A 17622-nucleotide genomic window follows, 5' to 3' on the forward strand; every position below is an offset into this window, starting at 1 on the left:
TATAGGTGTCGGTAGATATGTGTATATTAAACATGTGTGTATATATGACAAAAGAGCAGTTTCAGTGGCAGATTACTATCACTGCCCTGCTCCACTGAAAGACTGAGAAAATCATCCTTCCCCAATGCCATGCGGCTTTTCAACTCCATGCAATTTATTACCTCGCTATGTATTAACACACTCCAAATTACAAGTTGGTCCAAAAGACGAGCTTATTCCCCTGCCGTTCTTTGTCAGGCGGCCATTGTGAAGTCATTACCACACAGTAACTTTAGAAGCCATCAGGACTAAGGCTCCATGTTTTCTCAGAGAAAGTTAAAACAACTTTCTTCCACCTTTCAATGTCCCATGTGTGGTGCTCTTCTGCAAGTTCTGAATGGTTCTTTTTGATCTGCTGGTTATTGGAGTGCAATCGCCACCAATATCAACCTTCCCTTTCTCCCTTAATCATAAAAAGATAAATGAAAAACCTGCCTTTTGTGTTCAGTTGTGTTGTCATTGACTAATATTTCATTTGTTTTGATGATGTGAAACATCTAAGTGTGACAAACATTCAAAAAAAAAAAAAGGAATCAGGAAGCAGAAGCAGCACAAACCAAGTTTTGCCCTCTGTGGAGAGTCTTTGGACAGCCCTGACATAAATGAACCAAGATCAATAGAGACAAAAGCAATGAGCTGGCATTTTTCAGCTACAAGCCGGAACTCTTAATGCTGCATTTAATTATTCAAAATACCGCAAAACTTAAGTCTCCCACGGCCAACAACTTTGCTTCCCAGACATGTAGCAACTACAGGCATGCTTTGGCCATTGGCATGTTTGTCCTGAAACATTGGCATCTTTGGCCTGAAGCATTGGCATCTTTGTCCTGAAACATTGGCATCTTTGTCCTGAAACATTGGCATCTTTGGCCTGAAACATTGGCATCTTTGGCCTAAAGCATTAGCATCTTTAGTCTAAAGCATTGGCATCTTTAGCCGAAAGCATTAGCATCTTTAGCCTGAAACATTGGCATTTTGGGCCTGAAACATTGGCATCTTTGGCCTGAAGCATTGGCATCTCTAGCCTGAAACATTGGCATCTTTGGCCTGAAACATTGGCATATTTGGCCTGAAGCATTGGCATCTTTGACCTGAAGCATTGGCATCTTTGGCCTGAAGCATTGGCATCTTTGGCCTAAAGCTTTGGCATCTTTGGCCTAAAGCATTGGCATCTTTGGCCTGAAACATTGGCATCTTTGGCCTGAAGCATTGGCATCTCTAGCCTGAAACATTGGCATCTTTGGCCTGAAACATTGGCATATTTGGCCTGAAGCATTGGCATCTTTGACCTGAAGCATTGGCATCTTTGGCCTGAAGCATTGGCATCTTTGGCCTAAAGCTTTGGCATCTTTGGCCTAAAGCATTGGCATCTTTGGCCTGAAGCATTGGCATCTTTGGCCTGAAGCATTGGCATCTTTGGCCTGAAGCATTGGCATTTTTGTCCTAAAGCATTGGCATCTTTGGCCTGACTCATTGGCATCTTTGGCCTGAAACATTGGCATCTTTGGCCTGAAGCATTGGCATCTTTGGCCTGAAGTATTGGCATCCTTGGCCTGAAACATTGGCATCTTTGGCCTGAAGCATTGGCATCTTTGGCCTGAAGTATTGGCATCTTTGGCCCGAAACATTGGCAGCTTTGTCCCGAAGCAATGGCATCTTTGGCCTGAAACATTGGCATATTTGGCCTGAAGCATTGGCATCTTTGGCCTGAAACATTGGCATCTTTGGCCTGAAGCATTGGCATCTTTGGCCTGAAGTATTGGCATCCTTGGCCTGAAACATTGACATCTTTGGCCTGAAGCATTGGCATCTTTGGCCTGAAGTATTGGCATCTTTGGCCCGAAACATTGGCAGCTTTGTCCCGAAGCAATGGCATCTTTGGCCAGAAACATTGGCATATTTGGCCTGAAACATTGGCATCTTTAGCCTGAAACATTGGCATCTCTGGCCTGAAACATTGGCATCTTTGGCCTAAAGCATTGGCATCTTTGTCCTGATGTCCTGAAACATTGGTATCTTTGACCTAAAGCTTTGGCATCTTTGGCCTGAAACATTGGCATCTTTGGCCTAAAGCATTGGCATCTTTAGCCTGAAACATTGGCATCTTTGGCCTGAAACATTGGCATATTTGGCCTGAAGCATTGGCATCTTTGACCTGAAGCATTGGCATCTTTGGCCTAAAGCTTTGGCATCTTTGGCCTGAAACATTGGCATCTTTGGCCTGAAACATTGGCATCTTTGGCCTGAAACATTGGCATCTTTGGCCTGAAACATTGGCATCTTTGGCCTGAAACATTGGCATCTTTGGCCGATGGAAGAGAGAGTACTTGTTTTACCAAATACTACTCTTTTTGAAGGTTTTTAGCTCAGGTTTGAAGTTTGGAGTTTCAAAATGTTGTCTGGTTGCGAAGCAGATGAAAAACACAACAAACATTGTTTTTCATAAATAACAAACTTGTGTAGTTTCACACATTCATTTGCCATGTCCATGGGGAGCACGGCATGCAACAACTAACAACTTCTGTTCCGTACAGGGATTCATAGTTTGACTTTTGGGCTCAGTCCTTTTGGTAAAATCATCGGTAAATACAATATGTTACACTATTGCTGTATGCATTCTTTCCACCCCAAAGAGAAAGACAAATCCCATCTGTGTCTCTCACTTTCCCAAGCTAGTCCATCGAGGCAGATGTCCGCCCCACCCTGTGAAAACTCTACAAAGATCCGAGTTTAATGGTGTGCTGAAGCTGAACTCATGAGCTCATGTTGATCGCTAACCTTGCCAGTCAGTATGATAATGCTCGGCCTTGCATTCTGCATAACTCGACCTTGAATCACATGCGTTATTTCAATAAATAAATAAAGATGGCGCCAACAACAGACAAAAGGCAAGGTCAAAGCGCCTGTCATGTCAAAATAGATAATCAATATATATATATATATTTAAAACTACATGTTATACAACCAAAATAGTCTACAAATGTTAGGATTCTAAAATGGGTTTCCATGCTAAATGTTGATGCTAGCATAAAAGGCAATCCCTGCTGGGTCTGTCAGTCAGAGTCATGGTCCGTGTCATCATACCATCACCACACTATATCAGTGAATATTCTTACTGTTATAAAAATATTTAAAAATAATATATAACTAATATTTCTGTCTTGGCTTTGCTGTTTGTCCGTATGGCCGTGTCTTGTTGAGTCTGCTTGCTGTAAATCAGGGGTCTCAAACACGCGGCCCGTGGGCCAAATGTGGCCCGTAGGACACTAGTTTGATATGCGCAAGTTTGATATGGATGCTGTATGGTATCATGTACCCAGAAAAAATTATTACGTTTGATTAATGTTCATGTTAAAGGTTAAATAACTGTTAATAGTTATCCTCCCTATCCGTGTGGAAGTGGTAAGTTTTTGGCTATTTAAGTTTAAAGGAAATAACTTGAAGGCTACCGTTTAGGTCGCTAGCTCTCTAGTTTGCGAGTTAGTATGTGTCTCAAGACCCTGCAGTTGCGCAATATGTTGTAAATAAAAAGAGTATAAATGTGACTATAGTCGTGTTTTGTCATGTCTACAGGGCTCTAATAATGCTTTGTTCATTTTAATCTGAAAAAAATAATTTGTCTACCCACCAACTATATGTGGTTTCTTAAGTTTTTATTATTTGCTGTTTTATTATTATGATTATATTTATTTATTACTGATTGATTTTCTTTATTCTTTATTTGTTTATTTATTTTTCATCTTATTTTGTGCAGAAAAATAAAAATTAAGATATTTGAGAACAGTGGAATGTTTTATCAGAGCTTTTATTATTTTTATTTTTATTTTTAGAAAACCTGATGCGGCCCAGCCTTTCCCAGACCCTAGCTCCAGTGTCCTCCAGGTAAATTGAGTTTGAAACCCCTGCTGTAACTGATGAGCAATCACCATAGCAACACAAGAAAAAGCCTGAATACGTTGAGGGTGATCCTCCCTTCAATTAGCACACTGCAGCGCATCTTTTCCAATGACATGAAACAATCTTTTCCATCATTATTTGCAGTAATACGTGTGTGTCATTGTGAGTGTTGTGTTTGTGTGTGGCACAGATCACAGACCCACACTCTGGCTGTGCTGCTGGTCTGGGGACCAGCCCCAGCGGGAGGCCTATCTAGACACCACTTTGTTCAGCTCGAACTGTTGTCTCTCTGATCACACAATCTGGGCCCCCCCCTCGATCCTCCTTGGTCGGTTTCCTTTGGAGTGTACACGACCTTGTGATGAATATAACTTCATTTAGTGTAGTGTAGTGCTTTTTATTCATAAGCTAAACATGTGATATGAAGTAGATGTAAATGTGATGTTAACAATAGAAATACATTTTTTTTGAAGAGATGGTGTAGAACAGGGGTGGGCAAACTACGGCCCGGGGGCCACATCCGGCCCGCCAAGTGTTTGAATACGGCCCGCCCAATCTTTCCAAAGTACGTATTTCATTTAAACTCAACATACAACCTGGCATCATGGCCTGAGCCAACCTTTTGATGGTTTTATCAATTTCGTTTTTTGACATGGTCTGTTGTTTACAAAGTGCTCCTGAAAAAAGGGACACAAGCACATAATAATAATAATAATTATTATTATTATTATTAGATTATTAGATTATTATAATAATTATTAGAACTATTATAATTATTATAATACTATATTAATTATATATAATATTATTGTTATATTTGCATATTTTACATAATAATAATATAATAATTATTATTGTAATTTTATTGTAATTATTATAATATTTTATTATTTTTAAAATATTTAAATATAAATATAAAATAAAAAATAATAATAGCAGATTGCATGACAATTTTACAGATACAATAATACCAGGTGGACTGTTACGTGTAAAATATATAGTCTGCCCCCCCCCTGTAAATTTTGTCATATCAATGCGGCCCGCGAGTCAAAAAGTTTGCCCACCCCTGGTGTAGAACCAAACCCAATGAAAATTAGCCCATCGTGGATTCGAGCTACGCCCCCAGATGCTTCAGATGCGGAATTTTGGAGAGGCGAATAAGTAGGGTAGCTTTTAACAGGGCACATTAAAAATAATTCCCTTGCCAGGAATGCCGGGTTGCCTGCAAAGCCGGAATGCTCTGGAACAGGTGATTAGACGGGAGTAGGTGTCATTAAAACCCCATTACCACAAAACCCAACCCCGAGCATGAACACACACACACACACACACACACACATGCGGAGACGGTGGCTGTGTGTTGAGTATCTAATGACTCATTTAGGACCCCTACCTCTGGGAGTGTGACAGTAAGGACCCTTTTGCGGTTGCCTCACTAAGTGCCTGTTTATTAATTAAACACAGCCAATTCCTCTGGGGGACAGCCGCCCTGCATCTCAGCTTGTCAGCTTTTTTACTCTGTGTCAGGCGAAATGAACAACAACCCAGCATGGGTGCAGACATTTTTTTTTTTTTTTGCATTCGGGGCGATTTCAGCCATACTGAGGTTGGGAAAACAGAATTAATGGAGTGATGCTGTTAAGGTAATTAGCAGTCTGCTATTAAGACACTCCTCCCAGATGTCACTATTTCATTATGACTTACCTCTAATCAGATCGGTTTCTTTTTCATGCTGTATTTTTATGCTTCTAGAATGAACTGGTTCTGGAAGGTGATGGTACTTGGGATTCGCCTTTGATTGAACTTCTTTATATGGCTTTGTTTAATGTTCTCATAATGCTTTTCTATTACAACTTTGTCTGAAATGACTCAGAATTCCATTTGTCGTAATGCCCGGTTATTGCCTCTGTTTGCATTGCGGTGGTAGTCTAGTGGAAGTGGAATAGCAGATTAGGCCTGCTGCTCACACATCCACATTTAAGTGGAAGAGGGGACTATCTCTGAAATCTCTGCTGTAGTGAGGCCCCGTTTTAGAGCACATAAGGAACGTATGTGACTGCATCTGGCTCCCGGACGAATGTCCAAACACAATAACATTGATTTACTTTCATTTTTTTTTTACTTTCAAGTAAAACATTCAGTGTTAAAAATAGCATAGAATATTTTCTAATGCATTTGAATCAATTCATCCATTTTGTACCGCAATGCGGGTGGCCAGAACCAATGCCAGCTGTCCTTCTGATATCAGACACCAAAAGGGGATTATTACTGGATCACAAGGTCGCCTTCCTGGGTCATTGAGATAGCAACTAGTCAGCTAGCTAATACCGCTTTTTCCTCACGAGGGTCGCGAGGGTGCTGGAGCCTATCCCAGCTGTCTTCGGCCGAGAGGCGGGGTACACCCTGGACCGGTCGCCAGCCAATCACAGGGCACATATAGACAAACAACCATTCACACTCACATTCATACCTATGGACAATTTGGAGTCGCCAATTAACCTAGCATGTTTTTGGAATGTGGGAGGAAACCGGAGTACCCGGAGAAAACCCACGCATGCACGGGGAGAACATGCAAACTCCACACATAGATGGCCGAGGGTGGAATGGTTTTAAAAGAGTGGGGGTACAGTATGTCTTTTGTCTGTGGTGTAAAGACTGGCATAGCAATGTAATATTGGTCCGTGTGGCAACACCTGCCTTGTTCCTCCGATAGGTCATGGTGACATTTTGTAACATTTTTGGTTAGTGGTGTGCCACAAGATTTTTCCAATGTAAAAAAACGTGCCGTGGCTCAAAAAAGGTTGAAAAACACTGGTCTAAAGAATCAATTCCGAGACTTTCATCCAATCTATTTTTTATGCCGCTTATCCTCACTTGGGGGCATGCTGAAGCCTATCCCAAATGACTTTGGCCGAACACCCTGCACTGGTCGCCACCCGTAACTGGGGCCTGTGTTTTTTTTTGTCGGTTCTCATCATGCTTGCTGGAAGGACGTGTCTAATATTGTCTTGAAGGTAAATGCTTCCTGTGACAGATTCCACCAGTAATTGGAATGCTTCCCTGAGTGGTCGGAATTCCGTGTTCAATGACTGCTTGAACACCAGCAGATATTCTGTCTCTACTTTCCCTGTTCTTCTGTTTCGTTCTCTTTTCCCGGTCTGATTTCATCACCGCTTAATTGACCAGTGACTCGGAGAATCCGCTAAGTGACTTGGGAGAAACTATACAAAGTCCCAACCCTGCTGAAAGATCCAAACGCAATCCAAAACACACACAGAGACACCCATTCCAGCACAGCACCCCAAGCTGGAGCTGTCACCCTATTTTCAACTAATGAGGATAAACTCCCTTTTAACCTCGCTGAAGAATCCCATTAATTGTGTCTCCACTGACGGGCCCTTCCTTGCCATGCCTTCTCCTTACATCCAGCACCAAGGAGCCTTGGGAAGCTCAAGCATGAGCAGATGTTTCAGCGCACTCGTGAAACAGGAAGGTGGGTGTGGGAGTTGGAGTTGGAGAAACCTAGCTCCAGCGTCTAATATTACATATGAAATATTCATACTAGTGCTGCATTTTTGTTGGTACACTGACATGCGTACGTGTTTATACGTGGATGCAGAGAACAGGACCTGACTAGCAATCAGAAGAAAAGAGTCCAGTCCCCAGCCCTGGGCTTGGGATCTGGGTCCTTCCATGCTACTCGTACCTCATTCTGATGTTCCAATGATGGGATGGTCTGGACCGATATCAGTCAGATACTGACCACATTGACTGGATTCAATATCAGAAAATCCATAAGTACAGAGTATCATGTAAATCAGGGGTCTTAAACTCAATTTACCTGGGGGCCACCGGAGCTAGGTTCTGGGTGAAGCCCAAAAATGTATTAAAAACTATCTTCAATGCTTTTGCTTCTGCTATACCCTACACTTTTTCAGTACTTTGGTTCCGGTTTTCCACACCAAAATATCTGATAAAACATTCCACTGTTCTCAAATATCTTAATTTTTATTTTTCTATACACAAAATAAGATAAAAATAAATAAATAAACAAATTAAGAATAAAGACAATGAATCAATCAATCAGTAATAAATAAGTAAAATAATAACAAAACAGCAAATAAGAAAAACATAAGAAACCACATACAGTTGGTAGAGGAATTATTTTTTCCAGATTCAAATGTACAATATTAACAGTTATTTAACCTTTAACATGAACATTAATGAAACTTAATAATTTTACCCAATTAGCAAGTTAGCATCGTACTCAGTTCCATCTGGGAGCAGCGTCGTAACTTTAACAACATGTTTGATGAGATGCTTTATCTTATTTTCCGTTTTATTCCAAATCATTTCCTGCATTTATTTGTACCCAGCGTCATAAGCCTTTAGCTTCATTGCTAATCCAAAGCAAAACAGGGCGGGGTAACAGGGTAGGGTAACAGTATGGGCGGGGCAAAATCATGTTAATTGTGTCCGGTGTGCACACAGCTTTAAGCTGTCATTTCAACATTAAACTTTGGTATCAAGATGGGGGCCTCAAACTAGCGTCAAAACTAGGGCCAAATGCGGCCCGTGGGCCACGAGTTTGAGGCCCATGATCTAAACAATAAGAAATATTCAATAAGCAAAAAAATATTCAAACAAATACACCAAAAGATGGTCAAAACTAAGAAGTATCGTGACATATTGATTATCACGAAAGATCCAAAGCCCGGCCTGTGTGTGTGTACTCATTGTGTAATCTTTATGACAGAGAAATTACTTAGATTTGCAAGTTTCAGACAAATAATAACAACAACAAGATGAATTTATAGTATAGCGAGATGCTAGTTTGAGGCCCCCACCTTGATACCAAAGCATCTCATCAAACATGTTGTTAAAGTTACGACGCTGCTCCCAGATGGAACTGAGTACGATGCTAACTTGCTAATTGGGTAAAATTATTAAGTTTCATTAATGTTCATGTTAAAGGTTAAATAACTGTTAATACTGTACATTTGAATCTGAAAAAAATAATTTCTCTACCAACTGTATGTTTGGTATATCCAGAGGGGTGTATATTTATTCTTAATTTGTTTTGTTTTATCTTATTTTGTGTATAAAAAAATAAAAATTAAGATATTTGAGAAGAGTGGAATGTTTTATCAGATATTTCGGTGTGGAAAACCGGAACCAAAGTACTGAAAAAGTGTAGGGTATAGCAGAATCAAAAGCATTTAAGTTTTTTTATTGATTTTTTTTTTTTTTTTTACAGTTTTTAATAAATTTTTGGTTTTTTTTTTGAAAAACTGATGCGGCCCGGCTTCACCCAGAACCTAGCTCCGGTGGCCCCCAGGTAAATTGAGTTTGAGACCCCTGGTCTATGTTGTTAATAATATTATCAAACATCAGCAGATATGCAACTTTGCAGTATCAGTATGGGATCCCTCGCTAAAAACTGATACGCATTTGTAGGCCAGTTCAGACAGGCAGACCACAAACAAAAGCTAATAAAACCAATAACATTCAGTGCCAGACACCAGTGATGACTGTTGGCTCTGGAAGTAGCTGTCTTTGTATCACTGTATTTGTTTACAGACCAAAACAACCGCAATAGCAGAGCAAACACACCAAAGTTTGTTTGGACCGTTGAACAAAGTCAACGTACCAATCCAAAGAATCAGAACGACAGGAAAGTGAGAGTACTCTCTATGTTTGTGACTTCAGGTAGAAGATGTCGGTATTACTGTGGTATTTTACTGTGTGTCTTACCCCAAACATTTGCCGAAGGTCAGGGTCCCGGAAACGGAATGGTATGTTGGAGACGTGTAATCTTTTGGGTTGCTGTTTCTCTAACGAGTCGCTCGGCTGCAGATGAAGATGCTGGGAAGCCTCTGTCTGCGCGATGTCGTCCGCCTGCTGAAGAGTAAACACACACGGTAACATTAGTTAGATTCGTACGGGAATCTGCCTATGGTTATCACCCAAATCTATTCTGATTTCTGCAGTACAAGCGTGGAACAAAATACCCAGACTGGCCAGGAAGGATCATAGGTGTGACCGGGGTCACCCTGCTCCAGGTATTACTTTGTCTTAATTAAGAATTTTACCGTTGGAGATATCGAGCTGGATGACGGATTGAACTTTCATTCTCGTTTCACAAGACTCTTGTGTTACAGCGCATCATTTTGCACATGTAAACACTGTGGAACACATAGACAACAATGGACAGGCGACAGCGTGCATCGATACGACAGGAGACAAAGTAACACCGAGCGATTGCGGCGTCTGATTTTTTTTCGACGCATTTTTTCGACGCAAATGTATTCATCTAATCATCGTTTTGAGAAAAGGTTAAGTGTTTGATATGTTTACGTAAACACTTCTATGCTAGGACTATGTTAAAAAGCCATAGCATTTCAGTATGTGGAATCAAACTATGGAATGGATTGAGTAAGGACCTCAAACAATGCACAACGATGAGCCAATTCAAGAAACAATACAAGCAGTTGATGTTTGCTAAATACAAGGATGAAGAGTCTTGAACCAGTCATGATGTGCTATATATATCACTATATTGACACTTACTATGGTACCCATTATGTCATTGGATGCTGATATCACCTCCTACTTCGGTACGTTTCAAAAAATTTAATTTAATTTAATTTAATTTAATTTAATTTAATTTAATTTAATTTAATTTAATTTAATTTAATTTAATTTAATTTAATTTAATTTAAAAAAAAAACCCTAAACTATATTAGGAAAGCAGGAAGTGAACAAATGTAACAGTTACTGATTGTAAAAGTACCAGATGGAGGGGTAGGATTTAATAAGCTTTGCTTCTTCCTACTCCTTTTGGACATGTGGAACTGTGAACTGATTATGGGATGCACTCAATTGTAATCTGATGCATGTTCAAATGAAATAAAACCATTACCATTACCATTACCATTACCATTACCATTACCATTACCATTACCATTACCATTACCATTACCATTACCATTACCATAAACTTGTGACAACTTGCATGTTTTACTTAAGCTGTACTTCATCCCATCCATCCCCAGAGGTTTACAAGACCATCTTAGGACATGTGCTATCTTACTGCTAAGTACCCGGTACAGTGTCAGTAATTTGATCCAAGTCATTAAAATGATTGACAAACTTTATAATATAAGAAATCCTTTGAGGCGAAGGTGAGGATTGGTTTGGCTAAAAAAAAAGTGGCACGGACGCAGATCTTGAAGGTTGAAAAGCTCACTGGTAGGATTTACCAGTGTTACACAACGGGGGCACGGCTATATGAGACAGACGAGGGGGCAAAGCAAGGCATTATATGTAAAGGGGATCCATCCAATTTATGTAACTCCATCACAGGAAGACATTTGCATATAACAGAGCATTTCACACAGACCCCCTGCCTTGGCAGCTAATGCTGCACAAGTGATGGAAGGAACAAAATATGTGTCCCATCTCAAAAAAAATAGAGCAGATGGGCTATGAAGCTACATGGGGGACAAAACAAATCCATAGCGGGACACCAGTTTGAAAATTGGAACCCGACTGGTGCAGCTGCCGGCATGTTCAAAAGGATCTCCCAATCAGTACAGACAATTATTCGGATTCTAGCAGAAGCATCCCAGATGCTGCTGTTGGTCCGGTTTAAAAATTTATAGCTGGTTCTATTCTTGAAAGTGTAGACCGAAAAGAGGCAGGGACATCAGAAAGGCCTATCATCATCTGGTCAAAACTTTTGTCACGCAAAGGCTACGGTGAGGGAAGTCAGGACATGGACGGCCATGTTTATTGTTGTGTTACAGCAAACCCGCTACGATCTGGATGGTTAACTTCTGCAGTGATGCTAACCTAGCCGTAGCATTTTATGACCAGGATAACCAATACAAGTACTGTCCACTTTTTGGACATGACGTCACCTTCATCCTTTGGGATGATCCAGTGATCTTCCCGAATGGGGAATTCAATTTTGAATTACAACTTTTCTCCAAACGGGCACTCTCGTCATGTTTTCTTCTCGTAATCTTCCTTTTGCATTTTACGGAACTTCTTACATGTCTGCTATTTATTACATTCATTCATTCATTTTCTACCGCTTTTCCTCACAAGGGTCGAGAGGCGGGGTACACCCTGGACTGGTGGCCGGCCAATCACAGGGCACATATAGACAAACAACCATTCACACTCACATTCATACCTATGGACAATTTGGAGTCGCCAATTAACCTAGCATGTTTTTGGAATGTGGGAGGAAACCGGAGTACCCGGAGAAAACCCACGCATGCACGGGGAGAACATGCAAACTCCACACAGAGATGCCCCGAGGGTGGAATTGAACCCTGGTCTCCTAGCTGTGAGGTCTGCGCGCTAACCACTCGTGCCTCCCCCCTGTTTATTACAGTTTTTGCTTATCTTTTGGTCTTTTATTTTGGATCGCTCCACTTCTTGTGAGCAGTTCCTTGAAAAACTTGCAACACCTGACTCTGCTTTAACCAACAACCAGTCACGACGGCCTCGTTATATCAAATCAAATCAAATCAACTTTATTTGTATAGCACTTTTCCTGCAAAGACATGCAACACAAAGTGTTTTACAGAATTAAAACAATTTCCACAATTAAAAGGCAAAAAAACAAAGACACAAAAGAAAGCCCCTCCTTCCCACCCTCCATACTAGACACACACACACAATCACACACAGTAGGGAGACATGGCATGGCACTGAGGAACAAGGAAACGCCATCTTTGGGGCCCGTCCACACTGGGAGGAGCTGCAGGCTGTGCCATCGGAGGACCAGCACCCGGGCCCCCCGACTCCGATAGACGGGCAGACCCCGACATTAAAAGGAGGAACCCCCAGCCGGCCGGGTCGAAGGGACCCAAGAATGGCACCCCCTCAGCAGACCCGACACAGCCACCCAGTGTGGAGGACCCCCCCTTGAGGAAACACTGGAGTTAAAAGCTGAAGACCAAGAGCAAAAAAATAGGACTAACAAGATAAAAACAAAACACTGGAGTTAAAAGCTGAAGACTAAGAGCATAAAATATGACTAAAAAGATAAAAACATAACACTGGAGTTAAAAGCTGAAGACTAAGAGCATAAAATAGGACTAAAAAGATAAAAACAAAACACTGGAGTTAAAAGCTGAAGACTAAGAGCATAAAATAGGACTAACAAGATAAAAACATAACACGAGTTAAAAGCTGAAGACTAAGAGCATAAAATAGGACTAAAAAGATAAAAACAAAACACTGGAGTTAAAAGCTGAAGACTAAGAGCATAAAATAGGACTAAAAAGATAAACACAAAACACTGGAGTTAAAAGCTGAAGACTAAAAGCATAAAATAGGACTAACAAGATAAAAACATAACACGAGTTAAAAGCTGAAGACTAAGAGCATAAAATAGGACTAAAAAGATAAAAACAAAACACTGGAGTTAAAAGCTGAAGACCAAGAGCAAAAAAATAGGACTAACAAGATAAAAACAAAACACTGGAGTTAAAAGCTGAAGACTAAGAGCATAAAATATGACTAAAAAGATAAAAACATAACACTGGAGTTAAAAGCTGAAGACTAAGAGCATAAAATAGGACTAAAAAGATAAAAACAAAACACTGGAGTTAAAAGCTGAAGACTAAGAGCATAAAATAGGACTAACAAGATAAAAACATAACACGAGTTAAAAGCTGAAGACTAAGAGCATAAAATAGGACTAAAAAGATAAAAACAAAACACTGGAGTTAAAAGCTGAAGACTAAGAGCATAAAATAGGACTAAAAAGATAAACACAAAACACTGGAGTTAAAAGCTGAAGACTAAGAGCATAAAATAGGACTAACAAGATAAAAACATAACACGAGTTAAAAGCTGAAGACTAAGAGCATAAAATAGGACTAAAAAGATAAAAACAAAACACTGGAGTTAAAAGCTGAAGACTACGAGCATAAAATAGGACTAAAAAGATAAAAACAAAACACTGGAGTTAAAAGCTGAAGACTAAGAGCATAAAATAGGACTAACAAGATAAAAACATAACACTGGAGTTAAAAGCTGAAGACTAAGACCATAAAATAGGACTAAAAAGATAAAAGCATAACACTGGAGTTAAAAGCTGAAGACTAAGACCATAACATAGAACTAAAAAGATAAAAACAAAAGGAACAACAACAATAGGAAATGCATCATTCAGTCAGACGGTGACTGACTGTGATGATATTTGAGTCGCATTAGAAACAATGCTAACTGATCGCGCTCAGATTTACACTTTTCACTCACTTCTTTGACATTCAAAACTATAAGAAACACCAAGCTTGTGCAAATTCCACCTCGGACCTTTGCAAACAGTCGCCGTGATGTGTGGAGGGGGGGGGAAGGGGGGGGGGGGATTAGAAAAGCTGAAGGCAAAACTCTGAGATGGTGGAGATGATGTCAGCTTATTCAGCCTCCAATCAATGGGAGAGAAGTGCTGAAGGTAGCAGCATTTGTAGCAAGAGAAGGGGCAGACAGATAGATGGAGCGGGAGAGAGAAGACACCGGGTTCAAACAGGGACAGAAGTCTTGTCCCCAACTTGTGTGGGTGTGTGTGTGTGTGTGTGTGTGTGAGAGAGAGAAATATGTGCTGCTGTAATGAAAAGGAAGCCCAACCACTATCTTCACTACTTTGTATTTAAGGCAAAAGTCCACAAGGACATAAATATTTTTAAAATGGTCCGTGTTAACAGCATTTCCAATGCCCATTCCAGCTTTTATATTCTGGGTGTGTTGCTCTTTATGTGGGCAAATCAGGACCATGGAGAGTGACCATGGAGCTAAATCAAGTCAAGATGGAACCTTTAGTCCTCAACATAAATATGGCGCAGATGCTAAAGCAACTTAGTCAAGCTATTTTTTTTCCTGTGTTTTATACTTCATGATGACTGAATGCACACAACCGCAAATATGCTTTTCTAATTTATCATATTAATTTTGAAGATTGAGAGTCAATTTTACTAAAAATCATGTCAATCTGATTATCCTCCTCTTGTGTTAGGGTCGGCACTGACCCGTTTTACATTTTAATGCATAAAAAAAAAATCACATAACATTTGTTTATTTCATCAAGGCTTTTTGACTTTGTCAGGAAACTCTATTTCAAGAAAATAAAACCAAAAAAATAATTTTTACTACATTTTAAAATGGTCTGGTTGAAATTATGACTACTGTATTGTTAGGGTCGGTAATATGACTATAAAGTTTATGGCAAACATTCATTCATTCATTTTCTAGCGCTTTTTCCTTACAAGGGTCGCGCGGGGGTGCTGGAGCCTATCCTAGCTGTCTTCGGGCGAGATGCGGGGTACACCCTGGACTGGTCGCCAGCCAATCACAGGGCACATTTATGGCAAACATTGAAGGGAAAAAGTTTTCAGTTATAAGTATTCAGTTGAAAAAGAAGTATTCAGTTTATACTAAAGTTCTGTTGCTGAAAACAATAACTTTTTCTACCTTTTCTTGACATTAATATATATGGGTAAAAATTGACCCAAACACCATAGATGTTTCTTTAGTGATTAATACTAAAATGACAAAAAAACCCCAAAAACTAATTGATTTAAGAGATACGTATGTTCTATACCCCTCAGTAATAGCCAGGTCACAAAAAAACCTTCAATTTATTAATATGATTTTTTTTTAGGTTAATTTGACCATTTTTGGAAATTGAAATGGAGTGGAGCGAGCCGCTTCCCTAATACTAAGCGCTGTTACCAATATTACTTTACTGTAATATTGCAGTATTATGGATTTGGTATAATCCCATTCAAAGGAGTCGGTGCATCACAAATCCTTTACATTGAAAACATTCTCTTCTTGATCCCTGTTCCACTGGAATCCCCTAGACAGTAAGTTTAAGTGTGAGTAACCAGTAGTGGAACTGGCTGGCGTCTCCATTAAAATTGGCAGCGAACGGCGCAGTTTTAAGCTTTTACCGTTGCTTGTGCCACTCTCACGGAACTCCCATCTATCAGCGTCTGCTACGTTCTCTCTTTGGTTGCAGATGCCTCCACATTCCAGACTGAGCAGCCAGGGAGGAAGAGGCAGTAATTACATTAACATTATCATACACAAGCAGCCCAAGCTTGCTTTACTGTCACCGGGGGAAACAGTGGCACTGAATTGCACATCCAGCTTGTTTGTTCGTGTGTGTGTGTGTGTGTGTGTGTGTGAGAGAGAGATACAGAATGACAGAAACAAAGCTGTTTTTCAAACCTTTGCATTCTACACACATATGCACACACACACACTAAATACCCTCTGGACCTTAAACTGCCCCGAAACAACTTTACCTGAACATACAAAAGCCAATTAGACCCCGGCTGTGTATTTACAGTTTCTCCACCGAGTAGACCTGAGTGGGGATGTTTGCTCAGCGGGGCATCTGTCAACTTAGCCTGGCTGATAGCGATCGCACACGGGCTACTGTACACAGTCGTGAACCCACCGTGAGGACAACAGAGGGATGAGACCCTTCATACCTTTCTAATTTGGAGATATTTAGGGGGTTAAAAAAAAGCACTAAAAATGTTCTCGAACCCTTTTGGGTCAGTCTTTGTTTACAGAGTAGACGCATGATGCCAAGCACATTCTGGTGGCCCTTGTACACAGGAAGTGTACCGTGGGGGAAATGGACATGCCCATCCAATTATGTATGTAACCCACCTTGTGCCCGGGGCTCCAATACAGGACTTATACAGAATACAGAATACAGAATTATCAGGTTAAAATCCTCAAAATGACATCTACACCTTCTGCATCATTAAAAAAAAAAACAAAGAAAAAACAACAACAACCACAAAGATCATAATTTTGTCTCATATTACATTTACGGATTTTCACTTTCCCACATATGTAATAATTGCTTATTATATGACATTATGTGTACCCTAGTAACTGTCCATATAGTGATATCATGATGTGCTATAGATATCACTATATGGACAGTTACTATGGTACCCATTATGTCATTGGATGCTCATATCACCTCGTACTTCAGTACGGGACAATTTTTTTTTAAAAACCCTTAAACTGTATTATGGAAAGCAGGAAGTGAACAAATGTAACAGCTACTGATTGTAAATACATAAATAAATAAATAAATAAATAAATAAATAAATAAATAAAATACCTTAAACTGTATTATAGAAAGCAGGAAGTGAACAAATGTAACAGTTACTGATTGTAAAAGTACCAGATGGAGGGGTAGGATTTAATAAGCTTTGCTTCTTCCTACTCCTTTTGGACATGTGGAACTGTGAACTGATTATGGGATGTACTCAATTGTAATCTGATGCATGTTCAAATGCAATAAAACCATTACCATTACCATTAGCATATGTAATAAGCAATACATATGTAATTCAGTATTACGTTTGCAGTAGGCAAATTTTATTACATTTGTGGGAAATGTATTACATTTGCGGGATTATTACATTCAAAGCTGCAGATTTGTATTACGTTTGTGGTTTATTATGTTTGTGGGTCACGGGAGTGCTGGAGCCTATCCCAGCTGTCTTCGGGCGAGAGGTGAGGTACACCCTGGACTGGTGGCCAGCCAATCACAGGGCACATACGTATAGACAAACAACCATTCAAACTCACATTCATACCTATGGACAATTTGGAGTCGCCAATTAACCTAGCATG

The 17622-nt window shown here is 40.0% G+C and overlaps 1 protein-coding gene across 10 annotated transcripts in view; it reads right to left on the reverse strand.

The window, feature by feature from the left end:
* Positions 1-17622, reverse strand: part of rbfox3a (RNA binding fox-1 homolog 3a) — a 335564-nt gene that overhangs the window by 41542 nt on the left and 276400 nt on the right. For 9 of the 10 annotated variants that reach the window (XM_078788898.1, XM_078788894.1, XM_078788896.1 and 6 more), the window contains one exon: positions 9691-9837. In XM_078788898.1, the coding sequence (XP_078645024.1) occupies positions 9691-9837 (147 nt within the window). The remainder of the gene's footprint in view (positions 1-9690; positions 9838-17622) is intronic. The other variant, XM_078788900.1, reaches the window with a different exon arrangement.

This window comes from Doryrhamphus excisus, linkage group LG2 (genome assembly GCF_037039965.1).
Source record: "Doryrhamphus excisus strain RoL-2023G ecotype Guam linkage group LG2, RoL_Dexc_Guam_v1.1, whole genome shotgun sequence".
NCBI lineage: Eukaryota > Metazoa > Chordata > Actinopteri > Syngnathiformes > Syngnathidae > Doryrhamphus > Doryrhamphus excisus.